This window comes from Arachis hypogaea, chromosome 20 (genome assembly GCF_003086295.3).
Source record: "Arachis hypogaea cultivar Tifrunner chromosome 20, arahy.Tifrunner.gnm2.J5K5, whole genome shotgun sequence".
Taxonomy (NCBI): Eukaryota; Viridiplantae; Streptophyta; class Magnoliopsida; order Fabales; family Fabaceae; genus Arachis; species Arachis hypogaea.
In genome coordinates this window covers 36,008,402-36,033,543 of record NC_092055.1, presented here as the reverse complement: position 1 = coordinate 36,033,543, position 25,142 = coordinate 36,008,402, and the positions used below count along the sequence as shown (strand labels likewise).

The following is a 25,142-nucleotide window of genomic DNA, read 5'->3' as shown; positions in this document are numbered from 1 at the left end:
GACACCTAATACCCTAGGGTGCTAGTTGAATGGATATTGGATATGATTTAAATACTTGTAGAATTAATGATTAGTCAATAAGGAATCCATCAACTTTCGGTAAAGCGTTTGAGCTCTATGATTATAATGATTGAGATGAATAAAACCTTGACCAAGGGGATTGAATGAATGAAGAAATGAGTTTCTTATGTCATTTACGGTTCATTATAATAATGGTAATAAGTTAGAGTTTGACAATTAAACCATACTCTAAAGGTTAACCAAGAGCTGGAAAGATGAAAGGAATTATACTTTGTTCTTCTAAGGTTCTTAGTAAAAATATATTACTTTATACTATCGGGTCGTTGAGGAGTGTTGCTAGACGCCAACCTTGGTTAGTAAATTTAGTATGACTAATTTACTACCCACTTAGTATTGAACCTATGGGGTCACACACTAATGAGTATTCTAATCTTTGCTGTAGAATTATTTAATTATTAATTTGATTTGATCAAATAAATAATTATATTAATTCAAATAGAATATTATTATATTTTTTGCTAGCACCAAGAATATAATAATAATATGATAATTGAAAATATTAAATGAGATTTGAGAATAATTAGTTATTCTATTTCTAAATTTGAATTATAAATTTGGATGAAGATACTAATTGATTCTATTTTAAATTGTTATGATATGATTCATAAAATTTGAAGGAGTCAGATTTGGAATTTAAGGATATGATTTAAATTTGAATTGAGATTCAAATTTAAAATCAATAACAAATCTCACACCATATATACGTATGCCAAGAGTAGAGGACGATGACACAGGAGAGAATAACAAGAGTTTTATTCCTTTACCTTTACACACATAAATGTATGTGAGCCTAATTTTTGGAGAAGAATTTTATGACGTGCAAAGAGTTGCAAGAGGTTTCTCAATTTAGATTAGATGTCCATTGGTCAAGGAGTTGACAGCAAAGGTTGGTCTCGGTGTGGATACGCATAACACCTTCGTACCATCGAAGGAGAAAAGATTTTTACTAGTGTACTCAAGTATTTAGATCTGATCTACTATATATTTATTATTGGAATAAAAGTTTAAGCACAAAATAGATCTTTAAGGATTATTTCCGTTTCTTCCGCTGCGTGTTATGAACACATGGTAATCCTTCAAAATTAATCTTTCAAATATTACAAATTAATTATTTTTATTCTTCAGTCACTTTACTAATAACATACATAACATTTAACATTTAACATTTAACATATCTAATTAAATATTAACTAAATATATTTATAAAAATCTATCAATCTATTTTTTTTTTCAATTACGTCAACTCTAATTCCAATATAACTTAACCACTATGTTGATATAGACTATACTTATGATTTATATATTCTATCTAACACTAAATGGGTTTTTATATATGTATGTCCACATAAGGATAATGACTTGTCATTATTATTTTGAGATAGGCAAAGAGATTTAGATCTAATCAAAGCTTACTGGGACTCGACAAACACCATACAAGTATACAACTATGCAAACATAAACGAATAACATAAGAAAGAAAAAAAAAAATAAAACTAGTAAAATCCATTACGTTTATTAATATCAGATCAGATAAGTTTGTCTACTTTTCAATAATGTCACCCTTTTACGTATATACTAAAAATTAATTATTATTAACTATTTATATATAATATCTATTAAAATATAAAATATATATTAAAAATATTAATCAATACATATATTTATATATAAATATATAATAAAAAATTTAATAAGTAATTTTCTATATAATATATATACATAATATCTTTTAAAAAATGTCCATTTAAATTTCAAAGACGAGAGAGAAAAAAAATCTTGTACTAAAATAAATAATTTTGAACTTTCTCAAATTATGTAGTCAAATACATTTATGAATAACAGTGAAAAGAAACCCAAAAAATTAATTACATAAGATATACATTGAATTTCTCAAATACAGCAAGAAAATCGTTTAAACTCTTGAAAAGATGCACGCACCAAATTGAATAATTGATAGAAAAAATCGTTTTCCAGAAAAAAAGAAGGAAATTAATCTTTTGGAAATTATTTTAATGCATTCTCTATTCCTACTTTATTTCTATTTCTAAGAGTAAGAGTCAGGGCCTCACATTTGAAATGTGCCTTCTCTTTCTTTTAACTTTTTTCCCGTGGAATATAACAAACAACAGCAATATAATAATAATAATAATAATAATAATAATAATAATAATAATAATAATTATTATTATTATTATTATTATTATTATTATTATTATTATTATTATTATTATTATTATTATTAAGATTTTGCTATCCTGTATATTAAGAGTATAAGTTAAATATATTATAAAAAAATTTAATTTTATTGATTACAAAAAAATTTTTTACGTTTTTAATACATAAAAATAATAAATAATATTAAAATATTTTTTTTATGATATGTTTAATCTATATTTTTAAGATATAGGATAACAAAATAATAATAATAATATTGCTGTTGTTTGTTATTAATGTGTGGAATTAAATATATTTGAAAAATATCATGACTGGAATAGAAAATCACTGAAAAAAATAATAAAGATTCATTGCCTAAAAAAGAATGTGAAAATTCCAATGTACTAATAACTGAGAGACCGATAGATATAACTTCTAAATGCTTCCATTGGAACTCTGCAACTTGTACTTGCTCCCTTTTTTTTTTTTCATCATCATATTATAGTTATCTGAACTACCGATCCATTGATTCTTGTATTCTTCAGTGTCACAACTGAAAAGAGAATAACACCACCACCACCACCACCAACAACAACAACAGAAGCCTCAGTTCATTGAAAAAAAAATGCTGTCTGCAACAGCTTCTATGTGTCTGAATTTGAAACCACAACAAGCAATATATGCAAATGCCAATTATCCAATGCATTCCCTAAGATTCTCTCGGCGGTTGGTTCTCTCCGGCGGCCGGAGTCTCACTAGGCCACTTCCCTCAGTTACTCTTACATTGAGGTGTTGTTCTTCACTCTCAAGTTCATCATCATTCTCTGGTAAGTTGGTATTTGCTTCTTATTTTTTCCCCTGTGTTTTATACCTTTTTGTTGAATTCTCTCTTATTTTTGAACAATAAAAAAATGGGTAGATGATTTGATAGTAAAGTTCTAATCTTTACTGCATGTTTAAATAGAATCTTGTGATACATGATATAGCTGGGTTTTAATTCTATCACAAAGTTGTCATCTTTATTGCTGCATGAGTGCTTTTTTATTTGAAAAGAAGTAATATCTCAAATCGATGTTGAATAGAGATTTTTATTAGGATAATTTAATTATCAACAAATTTTAACCACCAAAGTAACCTTTTAACATTTTATTTTTTTTAGACAAATTAATTTTTATGTCAACTTTTGATAGAAAATTAGATAAATTAATCTCTATTATTTAATAAAAATATAACCGTCTCAAAAAATTTAAAATTTTTTAGATTAATTTCTCTATATAGACGAATAATATGATATGAAAAATAAATTGTTTAAGAAAATAAAAGTTTAAAATTGATTTAATGATCAAAATTTCTTAAAAACTAAAATATGGGATTAAAATTTTTTTAAAAACTGATTTGAAGTATTTGTGGGATGATGGCATGAAAATGGGTGCTGTAAAGTGTTGAGTTTGGAGGCAACTCCAAATTTAAGTATGAACAGTTCTGGATAACTGAATGAGTCCCAGCAAATTCGATTTCTTTGGTGTATTTGGTTTGGGGTAAAAGAGTAAAAACGCTGTCATTTCTGAAAATTTAACCCGGTTTTCATACATGAAATTTCGTCCCTCCTGATTTTACTGCCATAGGGAAACACGCTATACTTACTATTTAGTAGGAGTAAATGGTCAAATAAATCTCTAAAACATCATTGTTTTTTTAAATAAGTCTCTGAAAATTTTTTTTTAATTAAATTTATTTTTTAAAAATTTTAAATTAATCATATTAATCATTTCATCACTTTTTTTTGTTAATATTATCAAAATTTACTAATATAATACGTTAAATAACACCCCAATATACACCTAAAGTTTTAATTGACTATTATCATAATAAATTTATAAAATTATATCAAATTAACTCTAAAGAGATTTCAATGTCTGAAGTTTTCTTTTTAATTAGGTTTTGACTTGATCTAATTTTATAATAAGTTTATGAAATTAAATCAACCTAATTAAAAAGAAAACTTGAGGTATTAAAATTTGTCAATTTAATTTGATTTAATTTTATAAATTTATTATGTTAATAGTCAATTAAAACTCTAAATGTGTGTTGGGGTATTACTTAATATGTCACATTAGTAAATTTTGATACCATCAATAAAGAAAGCAATGGAAGCACTAACATAATTAGTTTAAAATCTTTAAATGACGAATTTGATTAAAATAATTTCGAAGATTAATTTGGAGAACTAGTAATCTTTTAAGAATTAATTTGACCATTTACCCTTCTTTAAATTACGATCTGACTCCTCTAAAGTTATATTGTCACTTTAGAAAAAAAAGTACATTATTAATCACCATTGAATTAAGATAGTAAGACTCATAAATAATAAAGAGAAGTGTTAGGGACTCAACAAATTTTGTAATTTGTAGCCATCAATTAACTATTATTAGTGTCATTAATGGTATGAGATTTTATCCAATAATATGAGATTACTTACTTTTCTTTTGCTAGTTAAATACAGGTCAAATTTTAATAAAAGTGCTACCCCTAAACTTTCTCAATAATAAATATTACAAATTTAAAGATTATTAAAACACTACTTCATTATTTTATTAGTGTGGTCACCTTAAAAGATTTTTTTCTGTAATTAATATTGTCAAATGTGACTTTTTATTCTTACCTAAACTCACTAAATGGGACAAGAAAAAAAGTACACGTAAAAGGATATTGTCACACTTGAAAAATTTAGAGGATTTGTTTCTAAAAATTTATGTGGATGAACATTATTTTCATCCATAAAAGTTTCTGTCTAATCTTTATCCCAACCAAATACACCAACGATTATATATAATTATGCTAAGTGTACACAAAATATTAATAATCGCTATAAGATATATATCAAAATATATATATATATTAAAAATAAGTTACACAATATATATATTTATACTAATTTAGTAATTAATTGTTTATGTACACATAACATTTTTGCCATTGCGAATGACATATCCAATGGTTTTGGTTTTGTAACTCTTCACATGTACAATTTTAACATTTTTAGTATTTGACTAAGCATGTACTACTTTTGCAGTTGATGAAGCAAGGGAATTTGTTGAAGCTTCAAGAAATGGGAACTTGATTCCTCTCCAGCAATGCATATTCTCCGATCAACTTACTCCGGTTCTTGCCTACCGGCTTTTGGTTAAGGAAGATGATGGCGAGGCTCCCAGCTTTCTTTTCGAGTCTGCAGAGCCTACTCTTGATTCCTCGAATATGGTGAGTGTGTTTTGTCATGTTCATCATTTTTTCTTATAGTTCTAATTTTGTCTGTTACGCAAAGTAATGGTTGGATTGAATACAGGGGCGCTATAGCGTTATAGGAGCTCAACCAAGTATGGAAATTGTGGCGAAAGAAAATAGTGTTACAATAATGGACCATGAATTGGGGAAGTTAACTAGAGAGACTGTTGATGATCCTATGACGATTCCTAGAAGACTCTCGCAGGGTTGGAAGCCATGTCTTAGTAATGAACTTCCAGATGCCTTCTGTGGTAAGACAGTCTATACTATCAAATGTGTTATATGATATCATCTTGTTAAGTGTACACCAAAAATCATCTATCCGTATAAAATCTATATTAAAATATAAAATATATATTAAAAATAAGTTCACACATATTTATACCAAATTATATAGTGGTTGATTTTTTAGTAGATGATTTTTTTTGTGTATATAATATTTTCGTATATTCATTTATTGATTGCATTTAAATTACTAAAATGGTATCCTAAAATTTATATTATTGGTAAAAATATCCAGTAAAATACAAAGAATAAATAAATTCAAAAATATTTAAAAACATAAAAAAATAACAACCATGCTATATTATACTAAAACTCCAATAATATAAAATACATATTGAAATATAAAATACATATTAAAAATAAGTTAAACAATGAATGTATCCATACATAAATACAAAGTGGCTGATTTTAATGTATAAATAGTATTTTTGTAAAAATAATCTAATATTAAATATATTTTTTCAAAAAAGTTAAAAAATTAAAATTTCATCATTTTAGGTTAAGTTTTTTTTATTTTGAATAACCAAAAATTAAAAAAAAATCAAGAAATAAAATTCTGTTCTAATTTTTTTTTAAATGCAAATGTCCTTTGCTAAATATAAAAGTCGTCTTCCACATATAAAACAATATATATGTTATTTTTGTCATATTTTAAAAACTTTCTAAGATTTATTTGTCTTTGATATCTGTGGGATTATTTTAGTCACACAATATAAACTCTGGATACAATGTTGATAGTTTATCCAATTTCAACATAGATTGATCCTTTTGAAACCAATGCGTTCTTCCCGGTCTCGGCAAGCGCGGCTATATTTCTTGAAAAAAAATAGAGAGCATTATATCAGGCATTCCTTTCTCTTGGAGAGCTGAAATCTTGTTGAACTATGGTTCTGAAATTGAAATCTTGGTTTATAGACTTTGTTCTACAAATGCTTAAACTGCATCATATCAATATCTAAACTTCTTAAGCTGCTCTTTTAGGTGGCTGGGCAGGTTATTTCTCCTATGACACAGTTCGTTATGTGGAAAAGAAAAAACTACCATTTTCGAATGCTCCGGAAGACGACAGAAACCTCCCGGACATACATCTCGGCCTCTATGATTCTGTGGTTGTGTTTGATCATGTAGAGAAGGTAGCAGCCTTGTTTGCTTGCTTCACAAGTAATATATCATGTAGCAAAATTTCTTCCTTATCTTTTTGTTAGAATTTTATTCATTTATTCAAGAAGGTAGAAAAAAGTCTTCAAGTTCATTGTTCTTGTAAATTCCTTTTCATCGGCTAATACTGATGAGAAAGAACATGAAAATACTGATTCATAACTAAAAATTGTTCACTCTTCATTCAATTTTTTACTTGTTCTATGCTCAACAGAAAACATATGTGATTGTTTGGGTGAGGGTTGATCAATTCCCTTCGGTGGAGAGTGCTTACAACAAGGGAAAGGAACGGCTTGCAAAATTAGTCGCCAGATTACAGGATAGTAAACCGTAAGTAATTCATTCTTGCATATCATCATGCGCCGGTTTTTATGGTCCAGCAGAAGTTAATTTGAAATTTGGATTTGCTTGCTAGTCCGAGGCTGGCTTCAGGCTCAGTGAATTTGCATACTCACCATTTCGGTCCTCCTTTAAAAATGTCAACCATGGCACCTGAAGCATACAAGGAGGCAGTCCTTCAGGCAAAAGAACACATTAAGGCAGGGGATATTTTTCAGATTGTGTTAAGCCAGAGATTCGAGCGAAGAACATTTGCTGATCCGTTTGAAGTTTATAGAGCCTTGAGAGTTGTGAATCCAAGTCCATATATGACTTATTTGCAGGTTTATATGCAACATCCTGATATAATTCTTCATGTAATTTAATTTTTTGAAGTTCAGGTCTTTCATGTCACGCTCTCTATATATTTATCAAACAGGCTCGGGGATGTATTTTGGTCGCTTCAAGTCCGGAGATTCTTACGCGTATAAAGAAGGTATGTTTTTCACAATACTTGATCACTAAGTTATTTGTTGTAAATCTTAATTGAATCATCTTATGTTTATTGAATTACACTGTCATTTTATGTTATAGTGGATACTTATTTTGGTCTTGATATGAACAGAACAAGATTGTGAATCGTCCGTTGGCCGGGACGTGTAGAAGAGGGAAGACACTAGAGGAAGATAAGCAGTTAGAAGTGAAGCTCCTGAGTGATGAAAAGCAATGTGCAGAGCATGTCATGCTGGTTGATTTGGGACGCAATGATGTTGGAAAGGTTTGCAAAATATATTCACTTCTGTAGTGGGAAAATTCCAGCCTTTTTGCATTCTCTTAATCTATAATCTCCTCCTCTATTGGAGTTAAAATTTTATTAAACTTCAAAGTTAAATCAATCAATATAACATTATAGAGTGTGCATATATGTAACTTCAAGAAAATAACATATTTTGTGAATATCAACCTTAGAATATTATCTTGAATCTTGAAGAGGCAATATGTCCGATGGTTCTGATATCGGAAATTCCTTCTTTAGGTATCAAAACCTGGTTCTGTGAAGGTGGAAAAGGTTATGAACATCGAGCGATATTCGCATGTCATGCACATAAGCTCGACGGTGAGAATTGAGAACCATCTCTTGTTAAAGCCAGGATATTATATGATGTTTCATTGCTATTGTGTAGTTTCAACAAATAATATTAACATAAATGCATTATGTATTAAAGGTTTCAGGAGAGTTGCAAGAACATCTTACTTGCTGGGACGGCCTCCGTGCTGCTTTGCCGGTTGGAACTGTCAGTGGGGCACCAAAGGTTCATAGTTTTCTTGATATCTATTTGACAATTTACAATTTTTTTTCAAGCCTTGGATGCTCTTGAAATGCATGTTCCAGAAACGTCTACAATTCATGCTTTGGAGGTCCGTTGCTTCTGATGATGCATACTTCATTTTAACTTGATGGCTTGAGCATGCAGGTGAAGGCAATGGAGCTAATTGATAAGTTGGAGGTGGCGAGGCGAGGCCCTTACAGTGGAGGATTCGGATACATATCTTTCACCGACGAAATGGACATCGCTCTAGTTTTGAGGACAATTATATTTCCAACCACAGCTAGGAACGACACAATGTACTTGTACAAAAACTTGAACCAACGCCACGAGTGGGTCGCTCACCTTCAAGCTGGTGCTGGTATAGTTGCGGACAGTGACCCTGATGATGAGCACCAAGAGTGCCAAAACAAAGCTGCTGGTCTTGCTCGCGCCATCGACTTGGCCGAGTCAGCATTTTTAGACAAATGAGATCTCTGGTTCCTGCTATGACTATATGTTCTTAGAAATCAAAATTTAATAAACATCCAATACAAATAGGATTACAGTACGTTACAGGGAAGCTCCATACATAATTTTGAAGTTCCTGAACAGTACTATGCATGTTGGATGAGAGCTCTTTCGTTTGTCTTTCTATACAATACATAGATGTTTCTTTAAATTAATACCGATAAAATTGTATTACAATTAAGTCATTGCTTTTGAATGTTTAAGATTAAAATTAAGAAGTTTGTAAATTCTATTAAAATAAAGTCAAATTTTAAACGTATGGCTATCCAATACCCTTTCTATCTTAGGCTCTCAGGGAAGTCACCATGCATTTACAAAAAGATATAGCTAATGGATTGAAGATAATGAGCCAAATTTCCATAAAATAGAATATTAACCTCAGCTTGTTTCTGCCTCCATAACAATGACATACAAGCAATCTACCTAAATCAGAGATACCCATTACATGATGTTACATCACTTTCAATAAGCTTTACATAAGTAGAAGCAATGTTAGCTCCATATGCAAATCCGATATGGCTGAAACTAAGGATAAGAACACTGGTACTAATTTGTAGGTATATGCAGTTTCCTATGTGAGAACGTAGAACAGTTTACCTGCCTCTTACACTGGCAGGAGACTGGCCACATCTCTCGCTGCCTATATCATCATCTACTTCACTACTATCTAAACAAAGACCATTTTGGTTTACACTCACTTCAGAACTGGCGTTACTGCTTGTAGCATGAGGAGATCCTGAAATGCCTGAAACACTAATTGTTCGACCACGCTGAGGACCTGACCTCACGCTATACAAAGAAGAAGCTGGAATGTTTGTCATTAATGGCCGTAAATTGCCTGGAATTGTTCTCCTTATATCCTATCCAATGAGAAACAAGTAAATTGGTGAGAGAAGGATTATATTGCTAGAAAAAATCTATCCAATTCAATAATTAAGCAAAATCATCATAGAATGGGAAATGGATTCTCTCAATTGTCAAGCATAATCTCTCACTATACACTCTTTAAATAAGACTAAGAGAAAAAACATGAGAGAGAAGATATTATATCGTAAGAAATCGCTTGACAACATCAATTGAGAGAATCTATTTCCAAAATAGAATGAAGGTACTTTGATGCCATAAAATCTCTCAATCTTGAAATGCCATGCACTCACTAATTAACTACAGATTGCAGCATTGAAATTTTTAACATAGTTATTTTCATCTAGTGCATAAAATGTTGGGAAGATACATACCATGTGCCTAATAGCCATATCCAAGGACTTCTTTGAAAGTGTTCTTCCAAAGCCCGAGCTATCTGGAGATGAAGTGGACTTGCCAGACAAATTACTAAGGGGAGAGTTTTTGTCATCAGACATTGGTGGTGCTAGTTTTCGCATATTTATTACCCTCTCGACCATTTTGTTCCCTATTACAACAGGACTGACATTATCATTCACTTTGGAATGCCCACGGCTAACTGCTGGCATAGAATTTCCGCTGATGTGAGCAATTCCATTGGATGATCGCCCCCTTGAAGGAGAACACGATTGCCGTCTGGGTCTTCCAGTGGAAGCAGGCTCAATAGATGAAGACCGAGAAGTAGGTGCTCCAGGCCTGCCCCTAGTTGCTGACAGTGGCCTATCAGGAAGTGTTGTCCTTAGGTTGGGTGGAGCATCAAGTGAAAAACCTGGCATTTCAGATGGCTTCCATGGTCTAGATCTCACTGTTGGTGAAGTGCCACGTGACGGTACCGGCTTTGATGTCACAGGAGCTGGCTGCCTTGATGTCACAGGGGCTGGCTGCCTTGATGTTGCAGTAGCAGGCTGCCTTGATGTTGCAGAAGCTGGCCTGGAGTTTGAAGGAATCTTAATTGAAGACGAAGAAACATTGAGTTCACTTGATGGTGTCAATGGTCGCCGAGTAGGGGTAGATGCTCTTGATGTGGACCTGGAAGGAGGCAAAGTAGGTCGGCTAGTTGGTGTTGATGATCTTGCTGTAGATCTTGACAAAGGGGTAGAGGATCTTGATGGAATGGTGGATTTAGCTGCAGGAGTTGCGATCTTAGTAGCAGAGGTGGAAGTCTTGGTGGCAGAAACTGCCGACCTGTTTGTGGAAATTATAGTCTTGGATGTAGGAACTGTAGTCCTAGATGAAGATAAAGTAGCCCGAGTAGGTGTTGAAGGCCTTGATGGTTTTGAAGTTGTGGTCAAGGTAGGACGGCCAGTAGGAGTTGCAGGCCGTGATCCAGGACCTCCTGACGAAGATGGCCTCCTTGTTCCACCACTTGAAGAGCTCAATGGGGAGGAAGCTGATTGTTTAGATACTAAGTTTGTCCTGCCAGCAGGCTCAGACTGAGGATTTGCCAACTATAAAACCACAAGGAAACAAATATAAGGAAAAAAAAAAAAACCTGAAACTAAAACAGACAACCAAGCTTTATCCCAGTTCGTGGCATCAGCAAAATAGAAAAATCAATGGCATTGGACAAATGTTTCAGCAAAGCACTAAAAGAACCCTACTTTATTATTTAAAAAAAAAAAAGAGTACAACAATAGAGCATCAACAATTTTCTTATCCTTATAAAAGGTAAAAACCAAGACTTATAAATTGACTCGAAGATAACAATGAGATCAATGCATATTTGCCATAGTGCGACACTCAAAGCAAGGGTTCTTAGGGAATACATATAATAAGTCATTTCTAGTCAAGCATTTGACTATACGGTAGAAAAACAGAGAAATTTGCTTGCACATTTTTAAGCAAATCACCTTTTTCAGCTTAAAGTCAAGTTTGTCAATTGTCAGGATACTGCAAAATAATGACATTCAAACAGAAGTTCACTCAAAATACGAACTTATAAGGAAAATTACAATTTCATTAACAATGTCAAATCAGACACAAATGGTGAATGCCTGCCATTTGATTGATAAGACAATTCACATGATCTGAAGTAGCTGCTTACTCTAGATTTTACTGCTGTGGGACGTGCAGCTGGAGTTCCAAGCTGACTCATAACAGTCTTTCGAGATTCCATCTCCAGAGATGGAAAAAGAGGAGTACCAGGAGGAGTTAAAAGCCTGAAAAGATTTACAATAACCATGATAAGTGTCAATGCAAACAAAAATCATCACTAGCATATACATAACTTAAACAGGCGAAGTCAGTAACAAGTGTAGGAGGACAGATACTAAATTACATGTGGTAACAGAAACCAGCAATATTAGTAGCAGGATTACCTATTTAATTTCCAGATAGTTTAATTAATTTTGAAGCTTTTGTTATAAGTGGTAATTTGGTCAGTTTTAGAGTTCTGATGTCTTATTTGTAAACCCAAAAGATTCTTAACTGTGCTAATGGGTTTCGAATTGCATTCTTAACTGTAATTTTGGGACCAATAAAAGAATTAAGCTAGAAGGTCATGTTATTGGAAAGATCTTAGCAAGCATGGTAAAGCCTAAGCGTTGTCCCAAATGATTCATCCATTGTATGGAGACCTTCTTCTTGAATCTTGAATGCGGAATAATTAAGAATCTGTTGCTTTCCAAATTGGCTAACAAATTCATTTCTCATCAAAGCATATAAGTTAGCCATATGCTTCTCAAATTTTATTATGGGGACTGCCAAAAAATCGACTAACAATGCCTTTATCATCATAATTATGAAAACTTAAAAAGTGGATAAGCAATTGAAAAAAAGTGTATAGTCAAATAAAGAAAAAAGCAAACACAACCTCATCATCCCAACCTACAACTAATTCTTAACAGTTTTTAAAGATCTTTTTAAAAAAATTTTGAAATTCTTCCATTATTCTACATTATTCTCTATTTCTTTGGGAGATGAACAAGAACTCAGATTCATCTTTTGAGAAAGAATTGCACAAGCTGTTGTTGCTTCCAAGTTGAATTAATCTTTTTTCAGATATCAAGAGCTTCATTTTATCATTTTCTCAAAGAACATAATGTGTGCTGACTTTTTGTGAAGAATTTCAAAGCTACTCACTTGAAGAAAGTCACTATTTATAATCACATCAAGCCTTAAAACAAGCAAGGTTCAAGGTGGAAGGGACATCACATCTAGTTCCCCCAAAAAGGAGGAAACTCAAATAACAAAATCAAAATCCATATACTTATAAATATGAAATATCTTTTGGTGAATATGGAAATGAAAGCAGGCAACACCAACAATGGTACCGTGTATAACTCAGAAAAATATGACAATAGTGCAAATCTATGCAAGACAGGGTCGAATACCGGCAAAAAACACTGTTAAATTGAAAAACAATGCTTAGGGATCTAAGGTCCCATAAAAAGGAAAAAGAAATGCCAACAAAAGAAACTTAAAACTCCATAATTGACACTAATAAACACAATGGCAATTGGCAAGCAAGATAAACGCGTTGGATAAAAATTAGGCAAGCCATAAATAGAAAGGTAAGAACATACCAGTCATAATCATTTTTATCATTTTCAGAATTGAGAAAATCATCAGCACCGGTCTTCCTCATAGGTGCCGGCGTTGATGAAGAAATGTTGAATATTGGAGAAGTACTCAGATTCGAATTTGAACCTGCAAACCATTAAAGAAATTACTGAGCATTATGCTGTTCTTCACCAAACCTCGAAATAATTACTTATCCAAGTTCAAAGGCCACTAATCTCAGTCAACTAAAGTCATCTAAACATTAGAAAATAATTAAAAAAAACAACGAAGAAACTCTGAACATGAAATCTATACCGAGAGCTGAATCGAACTCTTCTGAGGTGTGAAGCAGAAGATCGTTGCGCTCCTTCTCGCGTTTCTTCATCTCAAGGAACAATGCGAGTTCCTCGTCCTTCTCTTTCGCGGCAGAAGAACCCCTCAAACCCCCAAATTGTTGCTGCCTCTGCTTCAATGCACCTTGCATTTGCGATTCTTGAGCCCTGAAACTGCGATTCATCTCCTAAAATCGAAAACTCCACGAACCCTAGGGGCAAAATAGTAACTACAAAAAACCCTTCTAAAAAAGCCCCAATCCAAAAGCCACAAGAACCTAACTCACTTCTCTTTTTCCTTTTTCTCGGTAACGTCACCCGAAAAGAAGGTTCCAACAACCGAACGCAACGGGAGCTGAACGAGAAAATGAATCTCTCTCTCTCTCTCTCTCTCTCTCTCTCTCTCTCTCTCTCTCCCGAAGTTCGAATCTGTTCGAGAAAATCGAAGATGCTCTTTTCTAGCTGGAACAAAACGGCATTGTAGCTAAAAAAAAAGGAAAAACTGAAACTCTTTTACAGTCTCTAGAGAAGAAGCGTTGGAGCTGAAACCGCCATTGTCGCGTGGCGAAGGTGAGAATGAGAAGCGCGTGAGAGAAGAGAGAGATCGGGAAACGTAAAACTTTAGCTAACCGGTGAGGAGAGAGAGAGATGAGAGTGAGAGAAAGGAGAGAGAGGAAGTGGCACTGTGTTGTAATTGCAAAGGAAGGTTGGAGGGCAAGATTGAGAATATAGGATGAACAGAAACTGTAACAGCTGTTGTTGGTCCTGTCTTCTGACGCCACGTTTTGCGTTGGGGTGTGTAATTACAGTAGTACCCCTTATGCTGTATTCCTTGTTTTGAATTTTAGCAATGGTGTGTCTTTGTAGCCATTCGCATTCTTGTTTATGCCCGTGAGACGGTGAGAGAGTAGGCTTTGACGAATAGTCTTAATTGTTTTAAGTAAAACTTTTAACCCCGCCAAAAAAAGAAAATAAAAAATAGACAATTTATATTTATACGAATAAAACAAATAGTCAATTTTTGAATGAAAAATATATAAATTTGGATGTACATGTACTTGCGTTTAAGAATTCGATTAATATATAACCAGTTATAAATAAATCAATTTTAAAGTCCAGTTTGGTAAACAATTTAATTTTAAACTCTTTTTAAAAAATAATTTAAATAATAAATGATTATATTAAAAGTAGCTTATAAATAAGTTATTTTATATTTTGATTTTTAATTCTAAAAATATTTATTTTTTAAAAATATGATAAAAAGTATTAGCATTATGAGAGAAGTCATTTTTTTAACTTCTCTATAAGTTTTTAAATAGCTTCTTAGAAAGTCACAATTTAGTTTTGAAAATTGCACCAAACATTTATATTACTACTTTTCATAAGTTAAAAACTCAAACAAAAAATTACTTTTAAAACTTTTCAAACCGTCCTAATTTTGTTATTCAGTTTTATCCTATTCAGATCACTCTCTCGGTTATGAATAGCATTTTCTGTGTGTAACTGTGTATAACATTAACATGTATACTGAGGGAACCCGGAAAAATAAGGGTTAAGTACTGTTTTGGTCCCTAAAGTTGAACGTAAAAATCGAAACCGTCCCTCATCTAATTTTCGATTTAGAATCGTCCATAACGTTTTTTTTCGTATTAAAATCATCCTTATAATTTTTTTTGGACAAAAATACTCTCACCACTACCAACAATTACCTCTTCCACCACCGCCACAACTAGCACCAACACTACCGCCACAACCAGCACCAACACCACCACCAACACCAACACCAACACCACCACCAACACAACAGCAAACAATAAACAGAGATCAATCAGCAAACTTCTTCCATCAACAGCAAACAACAATTCAGAAATCAAGAAATTCAGAAATCAAGAAAACCAACAACAATTCAAAAATCAAAACAAGAACAAAATCAATCAATCAACAATGACTCAACAAATCAAAGATTCAACAAATCAAGAAGCAGAAGAAGCAAAAGACGAAGCAGAAACAGAGATCGAAGCAAGAAGCAGAGGCGGCAAGGAGCAGCGAAGCGGAAACCGACGACGACGAGGAGGTCACGGCGACGACGAGGATGGCGAGGCGCGAGGGCACGGCGGCGGCGCGAGGGCGAGGCAGTGACGACGAGGGCGAGGAACGGCGTCGGCGGCGTCGGCGAGGAGCGACGAGGTGCGGCGGCGGCGAGGATCCCTTCTCTCCCCCCTCCTCCCTGTTTCTCCCCCCCCCTTCTTTCTCTCCCCAATCCCCGCTTCTCTGTATCCCTTTCTCTCCTTTCTTTCGACGATGGCAGCTCCAAGCTTCGCCGGCGTCGGCGCCGGCGCCGTCCCCCTTCCCCTTCCCCCTCCCCCTCTTCCCTCCCTCTTCGTATACCCTTTTCTTCCTCCATCTCCCTCCCCCACCCAAAACACGCGTTCCCCCCATCCAAAACGCGTTTTCTTTTTTTTTTTTAATTTTATAACTTTTATTATTAAAATAGGAATAATGGTAGTTTAGGAATAACATAAAAAATTTTATTCAAAAGGACGATTTTAATACGAAAAAAAATGTTAAGGGCAATTCTAAATCGAAAATTAGATGAGGGACGGTTTCAATTTTTACGCTCAACTTTAGGGACCAAAACAGTACTTAACCCGAAAAATAATTAATAATGACAATATAATTTTCTCGAAATTAGTTAGCTTATTAAAAAAATAAAATTTAATTACTCTGTTGTTCTCTATAATTTTATGAAAATTTTAATTAGGTCCATATATTGTTTTTCCTTTTAATTGAGTCCCTGCACCAAATTTGTTTTTCAATTAGGTCCTTTTTGATAGTAATTGGCTTAATTGTATAGGAATCCAACTAAAAAAAATTGATGTAAGAACTCAAATAAAAGGAAAAAAAGTGTAGGGACTCAATTAAAAAAATTAGTGCAAATACTCAATTAAAAGGAAAAAAAGTATAGAGACTTAATTAAAAATTTTGCGAAACTATAGGGACCAACAGAGTAATTAAACCAAAAAATAACAATCTAAAATAATAAAAAATTAGTTTATAATTATTTAAAATAAAAAATACGATTATAATATACTGTATCATGTGTCAAATAATTTCTTATTATTATTATATTAAAAGATTAATATAATAAAAATTTAGCTAACATATGTCTTAAATACACATTATAAACTTACTATTAGTAAAAAATTTTAAATATTTATAAATATATTAAAAATTTTAATTTTTTTATATTTTCAATAAAAAAAATTTTGTTTTATAATCTTAACTTCAGCTTTAGGCTGCATTTGATTTTTAGAATATAACGAAATAAGACACTGAAAATAAAACACAAAGAATAGAAACACAAAAATTAGTGTTCTTTTATTTTATTTGATGATAAACTAGAACAAATTATAAAAAGTCTAATTTTTTTTCATTCAAAAACTTTAGAAAAAATATAATAATAAAAAATATAATTGTAAAAAATCAACAAAAATAATAAAAGAAAAAATAAAAAATAAATTGTATCTCTTATTAGTATTTTTGTGTTTTTTTCTGTTAGGATAGACATAAAATACACTAATTCAGTGTCTTTAGACACAATATCTCTGTCCATGTCTCATCTGTCAAATACGATTTTGTGTCTCTGTGTTCCTGTCTTAGTGTCCCGTACCTGTAAACAAACACAGTCTTAGGACACATGATAGATAAATCCATATAATAAAATTTTTGATTAAATTTAGAGATTTATCATTATGATAAGTGATTATAATAATGAGAGATAAATATTTTATAATTTAATCTAAATTTTTCTTGCTCATAAAATTATTAAAATGAACATTAATAATCCGAATTGGTCAATATGTATATAATGGTTTTCATTGGATGAAGAATAATGTATCTCATATAAAGATATGACCATTATATTGAACTGGCTCACTTTGAGAATTCCTAATAGTTATAATTATTGCAAATTTGTCAATAGGATATTCTCAAGATGAACATGTACTAGAGTTCCTTTGACTCCCGACTATCATAGTAATTAACAATTTATTTTTCATACTTTAATTTTGGATACCTAATACCCTAAGGTGCTAGTTTAATGGATATTGGGTATGAGTTAAATAGTTTGAGTTCTATGATTATAATGACTGAGATGAATAAAATCTTGGCCAAAAAAATTAAATGAATGAAGAAATGAATATTTTAGATCATCCACGATTCATTATAATAATGGTAATATGTTAGAGTTAGATAATTAAATCATACCCTAAAGGTTAACCAAGAGTTCGAAAAATGGAAGAAATTATACTTTATTCTGCTTTGGTTCTTAGTAAAAATATATTACATCATACTATCGGGTCGTTAAGGAGTATTACTATATGCCAACCTTGATTAGTAAATTTAGTATGACTAATTTACTATCCGCTTAGTATTAAACTTATGAGGTCACACACTAACAAGTATTCTGATCTTTGCTAAGAAATTATTTAATTGTTATTTTAATTTGATCAAATAAAATATTATTGTATTCTTTGTTAGCACCAAGAATATAATAATAATATAATAATTGAGAATATTAAAATAATTAGTTTTTCTATTTCTAAATTTGAATTCTATGTTTGGATGAGATTCTAACTGGTTCTGTTTTAAATTGAATTGTGATATGATATAATTCATAAGATTTTAATTTAAAATTAGATAAGATAAGATTTAATCTTAAAATCAATAACAAATCTCATAATATATATATATATATATATAACACGATATGAGATACGTTGATACACGAATTTTAAAATCTTATAAGATACAAAAACACACATATATATAAAATATAAAGTACTTTTTAATGATATTTTGATATTTTTATTGATATAAAATATAAATTAATTTTTTAAATATTTTTAATGTTTTATTTTAATTATATAAAGTATTTAAAATATTTTTTGTTTTAATAAATAATAATATATACTATTTCTGAATTTATTTCAAGAATACATATTAAGAATAAGGTTGGATACACTAACACATGATGGTATTTAGGTATGTTCAAGTATGTCCGGAAAAGAATTTTTTATTTTTTATTAAGATACCGTTGAAATAGCAGACACGCGTGTCGAATGAGTATCGTGTCAGATACGCAAATATGGCAACTCAACAAAGTGTCTGCGCTTCATAGTATATGTATGATAAGAGCAGGGACGGACCGAGGAACAACCATGAGGGGGCACTTGCCCCATTGTATTTTTTATTTTTTTTTTAAATATATATATATATATATATATATATATAATATGGTTCACTTTAAATTTTAAATGATCCTATTACAAATAAACTAAATTTAATTGGCCAAAGTCTTAAATTTATTTTTTTATTTCTTTATTATTTTGACTATAACCTAATCAAATTTAATTTTTGTACCGTCACTCTTTTATTCCTTTAAACCCTCTTCTTATTTTTATATTTTCAGCTTTCTTTTTCTATTTCTTATTTAGTGATCATCTTCTCTTCATCAAAAAGTAAATTTTAAATTCTCCATGTTTTTTTATATAGCTCTCCATAATTCTATGTATCTTTCAATTTCATTGTTTCTCTTTTTAATATTTTCAATTACAAATTTTAATTCAAACAATTATAGTTTAGGTATTAATCTAATATTTTATTCTTTTCATGACTTTATATATTTTATTTTATTCTCAATTTATTCATCTTTATTACTTATTTTTTATTTTTTATTCTATTATATATACTTATGTTGCATATAAAATTTTAAAATAAATTAATTAATTTACTAATTTAGAATATATTTTTTATTTTTAAAAATAATAATGAAAAAATATTTTAATTACAATACATAATTAAACAGATATATAAAATCTTTCTTCTAACATTATATCAAAATTAAATTAAAAAATATATAACAAATTTAATTACTTTAAAAAGAAAGAAAGAAAAAAAATTGTAAATTAAGTTTTTATTATTTTATATAAACATACTTTTTATATAAAGATTTAATTTTTTTAGTATTTATATATAATTTTAGTTTCAAATTATAAATATTAGTGTATCATTAGGCGCTAATGTGCCAATTGATTCAATCTTTTATTATTAAGTGTGCATAAAAAAATTAGTTAAGATAATAAGTTATGTATAATTTAATTAAAATATTTTAAGTTTAAGTTTTAGAAATAAAAAATTATGTTTTTATAAATTATATATAAAGAATAGTATTTTAAGAAAGAAAGTGTTCATTAACTATTTTTTATTTTTATATCTCTATATAATTAATAATATTCAATAAAATTTATTTTAGTATATATATTTTTGCCCCCACTCCTAAAATTTTCTGGATCCGTCACTGGATAAGAGTAAAGGTAGGTAACAAAAGAGTTTTATTCATTTACCTTTAGATATACAAATATATGTGAGCATATTTTTTGGAGAAGAATTTTATGATATGCAAAGAGTTACAAATGAAGTTTTCTCAATTTAGATTAGATATTCATTGGTCAAAGAGTTAAAAGAAAAAGTTGGTCTCAACGTGAATATACATAGCGTCTTTGTACCATCGAAAGAGAAAATTTATTTTTACTAATGTACTCAAGTATTTGGATATAATCTATATTATTAGAATAAAATAGATATTTAAAATTACTTTTATTACTTCTGCTACATGTTATAAACACATAGTAACCTCACAATAATTATCCTTTTTCTTTTACTTTTAACATTATTAAATATCGATTATTCTATATATTTTTTAAATAATTATTTAAGTAGTCATAATTTCTTACTTAATTGCAAAGCTTATATTACCATATGAGTTTTATTATACATTTAAGTATTTTTGTAAATCAAATTCAATCAAATTGGACCAAACCTAACAAAAATTATTCGCATAAGATGTGCATAAATTACACATCTTTTTCTTCATATTTCTCCTTTATTTTTCTTTGCGTATTTCCTCCTCTTCATCATTTTTTTATTGATGTTGTTTGTTGTTATGTTTTTTTTTCCTTCTCCTCCTTTAGATGTTATTGTAGCATTTTTTATTTTTTTTATTTTTGTTTGATTTTTTCTTTTTTTTTTATTATTTTCAAGAGAACAAAAATAAAGATAAGAAAAGTTATGAGAAGATAAAACAAGAAGAAGATGAAGAAGAAAAAGATGATGATGATGAGAAAGAGAAGAATTTAAAATTGTGCAATATTTATCAAAAAATAACATCAAAATTTTTTAAGTTTGACAGAAGAAATTTTTAATTTTGACAACAAAATTTCTTAACGGTGATAAAAAAATTCTTAACTAATTATAAGTTATTAGAAATAAAAATAGCACCTAATTTTTTTTAAAATAGCATCAAAATTTCTCAACCATTACATCGAAATTTCTCCCAACGTATCTTCTTCTTCTACTACTTCTTTTTCTTTATCTTTTATCTTTTTTATCTTTCTTCCAATATGTTCTTTTTCTTTTTCATGTTTTGTTATTGATACAAAAAAAATTTATATCTTATGTTTTGATTTAAAAATAGAAGATTTTATCTAAATAAAATTATTTTAAAGTTGAATTGTATACTCCTAAATCTTAAATAACAATGTGTTTCACAATGTATCGTAGAGAACAATTCAAATTTTGTGTTTATCCTGATAAGTTTTTGTTATATAATGAATTTCGACATCATACTATATTTCATTTATGTATTTTATATAAAAAATTTCGATATCATTCTTCTATTTTTTTTTATAATAATATTTTTTATATTATCAACATCATTTTTTATATTTTGTTTTTCTTCTTTATTCTTCTCCTTCATAAAATTTTTTAAAATATACAAATAAATAAACAAACAAAGAAGATAAATAAAACAAGAAAAAAAAACACAAATGAAGAAAAAAACGATGTCGTTGATGATGACAACGACGATAATGATGAAGGAGAAAGAGAAAAAATCATAAAAGAAAGGAAAAAAGAATAACAAAGAGGAGAAAAAAGAAAGATACTATAATATTTTTGGTCTAAAATTACGGTCTTTTTGGTCACATTTGAAATTGTGACTATAGACCCCTATGATCATGGTTTTTTGTTGTAACTTAAAAAAATAACTTTTAGTCATTGTTTTTTTTAAAAAATCTGACCATAAATATTTATAGTTACAGTTTTGAAGGGTGACCTTTTTTTAATAAAATAATTTAAGTCATGCATTCTATTGTCATGGTTAAAATACGTGACCAAAAAGCACCTATGGTTATAGTTTTTAAAAAAGATGGTGACCTAAAAGGATCTATGGTTACGATTTTAAAGAGTGATCTAAAATGGTCTATGATCCCAGTTTTAAAAAGTGACCTAAAAGGGTCTATAGTGGTGATTTTATAAAACAGTGACCTAAAGAGGTCTATGGTTACAGCTTTGAAGCGTGACCTAAAGAGATCTATGATCACAATTTTAAAGCCTAAAAGGGTCTATAGTTACGATTTTACAAAACAGTGACCTAAAAAGAGCTTATGGTCACAGTTTTAGCACATGGCCTAAAGGGATCTATGGTCACGGTTATAAAGTGTGACCTAAAGGGTCTATGATCACGGTTTCAAAGTGTGATCTAAAGAGATCTATGGTCACGGTTTTTAAAGAGTCACCTAAAAGGGTCTATAGTAACGGTTTTATAAAACAGTGACCTAAAAAGGGTCTATGGTCACAATTTTAGTGCGTGACCTAAAGGGATCTATGGTCACAGTTATGAAATGTGATCTAAAGTGAGCTATAGTCACAGTTTTAAAGAGTAACCTAAAAAGATCTATAGTCATGATTTTATAAAACGGTAACCTAAAAAGGGTGTATAATCATGATTTTAATGCGTGACCTAAATGGATCTATGGTCACAGTTTTAAAAAGTGATCTAAAAAGGTATATAGTCACAGTTTTATAAAACGATGAACTAAAATAAATCTATGACCATAGTTTTATTGCATGACCTAAAAGAATCTATTTGATATTAATTTGTAATTTGATAAATAAAAATATTATATGCTTTTAAAATAATTTTATTGGGTTAATTTAGTCCTCAATTACTTTTTTAATCTCATATTTTAATCTAATAAATTAATTTAAATATATAAAATAATAATAACAAATTAAAAATGAAATAGAAAAAAGAAATTAAAAGTGATAAATAAAATAGAAAAAAAAAGTGAAAGTGTATGTTGTATATGTTAACTTGTTATTGTTAATTAGCACTACACGTAGGCCTGGGTTTAATATAGAAAACTAAAATTGAAGAGAGGTAAAAAGGAGGAAAAGGTGCGCATTGAACTACAGTATCATCACTCTTGGCATTCTTTCTCCAGCCTTTCTTGCTCCAACCAACTTTCATCGAATCCGTAGTGGCTTCTCGCTCGATTCCGTCACTCAGCTTTTGAAACCCCCTTTTTGAAACTACAATTTTATTCCAAACCTAACCCTATTCATCATTCCTCTTGTCAGCATTCACTTCAAGCTCATCGTCGAACTCGTTTCCTCAAGTAGAGGGTGCTATCGTCGCTGGTGATTACAGACTGTGGGTGTCGTCATTCCTCTTCTTCTCTACTCGACCCTATTATCATTATTCATCTTCTCCTCGCCGTCGTGAAGGGTTGCTCGTGGTGCTGCCATTGACGAGCGTAAATTGAATGTACTCAGATACTGGCAAGTGCATTAGATCGAATCAAGTAATAGCACGGTGAGTGGATATCATTCCTACGAGTATTACGGGATTGAGCAAGCAAAAATCATATTAAATCACTAATTAAATCAATTAAACCTAGATTATTGAAAGTTGGAACAGTGTCTTGCTTGAAACTTTGAATGAATCTTGAATGCTGGACGCTTGTGGAGGTAGTAATGAACGTGTATTTGATTGAGAGAAAGCAGTGATTAAGAATAATGTTAAAGGTTTTAGAGATGTTTATTTTCCAGAAATATTAATCCATGTGATTATCTATTTTAATGCATGTAAAGATCTTTTCATAACAAATCATATATAATTGAATTCCAATTCCTTGACAATTCAATTTCTCTTTAATTAACTAATCACTAATTCCTTGGTTAACCAATTAAAAAAAGGTTTAGCAAAATTTTGATTTAAATTCAAATAATAATAAAAAAATAGTTCTAGTTCAAATTAGATGTCACATATTCAAAACTAGTCCTAAATAGTTGAGAATTATAAGAATGAAAAAGTCGCACACTCTTTAAAATACTATTCCTAGTCAAGTTAAAAAGTTATGAGAGAGCTTTCAAGCTAATTCTGATATCAAAATTTTCAAAGTAATAACAGAATCCAAAATAGAATTAGAATATTTTTCAATACTTTTAGCCTTTAAAGAATGAAGACTGAAAACTCAATCTTGAAAATAGGTTAATGCATACTTTAAAATAAAATAAAACACTTAGATTAATAATTCATGAAAAAGAAAACAGAGCTTCTAACCCTTAACAAAAAGGAATTAGTTACTCATGGAAAAAGATGAAAACTATGCTAAAGGGGTTTTGATGGAATTCCCTCTCTGTGAATGATGTTCACTTATTTATACCCTATGTCTACCTAAAATTCAAATTCAAAAGTAAATCTTATTTTATTTTTTAGGAAGAATAAGATAACTAACAACAATAATTTAAATCCTAATTAAAAACCAAATCAAACAAAATCATATCTTAACAAAATCTTCCTTAATATTGATGGAAATTACATTTCTTGGGAGTGGGCCTTGATTGGTGTTGCACTTGGCATTGTGGCATGGCACACCAACTTCTTGTGGGCTTGGGCTTGGCATTGCACTTGGCATTGTATCGTGGAACACCAACTTCTTGTCTTCCTTGAAGGCATTACACGCCCTTTTTAGGCGTTGCATGCCTGCTTCTTCTTGGTAAAAGGTGCTACATGCCCTTGTGGTGGCATTGCACGCCAGCTTCTCTGCATTGTTGAAGGCATTACATTCTACTCCCTGCGTTGCATGCCAACTTGATTTCATGGCTTGCTGGGCTTCATGGCATTACACGCCATTCTTTGGCGGTGCATGCTACTTCTCTGGTGTCTTCAAAGGCATTGCACGCCAGCTTCTCTGCTTCTTGGGAGGCACTGTACGCCAATGGCTAGTGTTAAACGCCAGCTCATATGCTTCTTGGGAGGTGTTGCATGAAAACTCCTATGCCTTGGATGGTGCTTCTTGTATTTTCTTGAAAGTACTAAGAAAATATATTAGCAACAAAAAATACCTCAAATCAATCAGTGTAGATGAAAGAAACTCTAATTAGC

At 30.5% G+C, this 25,142-nt stretch overlaps 2 protein-coding genes across 2 annotated transcripts; one reads left to right on the top strand and one right to left on the bottom strand.

The window, feature by feature from the left end:
- The first annotated feature begins 2,624 nt into the window (after positions 1 to 2,624).
- LOC112782552 (anthranilate synthase alpha subunit 1, chloroplastic) lies at positions 2,625 to 9,313 on the top strand. Its single transcript, XM_025824993.3, has 11 exons — positions 2,625 to 3,062; positions 5,309 to 5,493; positions 5,579 to 5,768; positions 6,784 to 6,935; positions 7,175 to 7,290; positions 7,376 to 7,622; positions 7,718 to 7,774; positions 7,904 to 8,056; positions 8,315 to 8,395; positions 8,505 to 8,591; positions 8,754 to 9,313. Exons 1-11 carry the CDS (start codon positions 2,861 to 2,863, stop codon positions 9,075 to 9,077), a joined length of 1,794 nt encoding a protein of 597 aa, XP_025680778.1. The 5' UTR covers positions 2,625 to 2,860; the 3' UTR covers positions 9,078 to 9,313.
- A 138-nt stretch (positions 9,314 to 9,451) lies between these two features.
- On the bottom strand, positions 9,452 to 14,812 carry LOC112782551 (uncharacterized). The gene is made up of 5 exons (XM_025824992.3): positions 13,836 to 14,812; positions 13,544 to 13,667; positions 12,064 to 12,178; positions 10,355 to 11,467; positions 9,452 to 9,976 (listed from the first exon to the last, which is right to left on the bottom strand). Exons 1-5 carry the CDS (start codon positions 14,035 to 14,037, stop codon positions 9,710 to 9,712), a joined length of 1,821 nt encoding a protein of 606 aa, XP_025680777.1. The 5' UTR covers positions 14,038 to 14,812; the 3' UTR covers positions 9,452 to 9,709.
- Between the last annotated feature and the right edge of the window lie 10,330 nt (positions 14,813 to 25,142).

Excerpts from the sequence above, each read along its gene's own strand:
- LOC112782552 (XM_025824993.3), top strand. The coding sequence starts at position 2,861 with ATGCTGTCTGCAACAGCTTCTATGTGTCTGAATTTGAAACCACAACAA. Across the intron at positions 3,063-5,308 it reads AAGTTCATCATCATTCTCTG|TTGATGAAGCAAGGGAATTT; the intron begins GTAAGTTGGTAT and ends CTACTTTTGCAG. Across the intron at positions 6,936-7,174 it reads TGTTTGATCATGTAGAGAAG|AAAACATATGTGATTGTTTG; the intron begins GTAGCAGCCTTG and ends TATGCTCAACAG.
- LOC112782551 (XM_025824992.3), bottom strand. The coding sequence starts at position 14,037 with ATGAATCGCAGTTTCAGGGCTCAAGAATCGCAAATGCAAGGTGCATTG. Across the intron at positions 12,179-13,543 it reads GATAAAAATGATTATGACTG|GCTTTTAACTCCTCCTGGTA; the intron begins GTATGTTCTTAC and ends AAATCTTTTCAG. Across the intron at positions 11,468-12,063 it reads CCACAGCAGTAAAATCTAGA|TTGGCAAATCCTCAGTCTGA; the intron begins GTAAGCAGCTAC and ends GTGGTTTTATAG.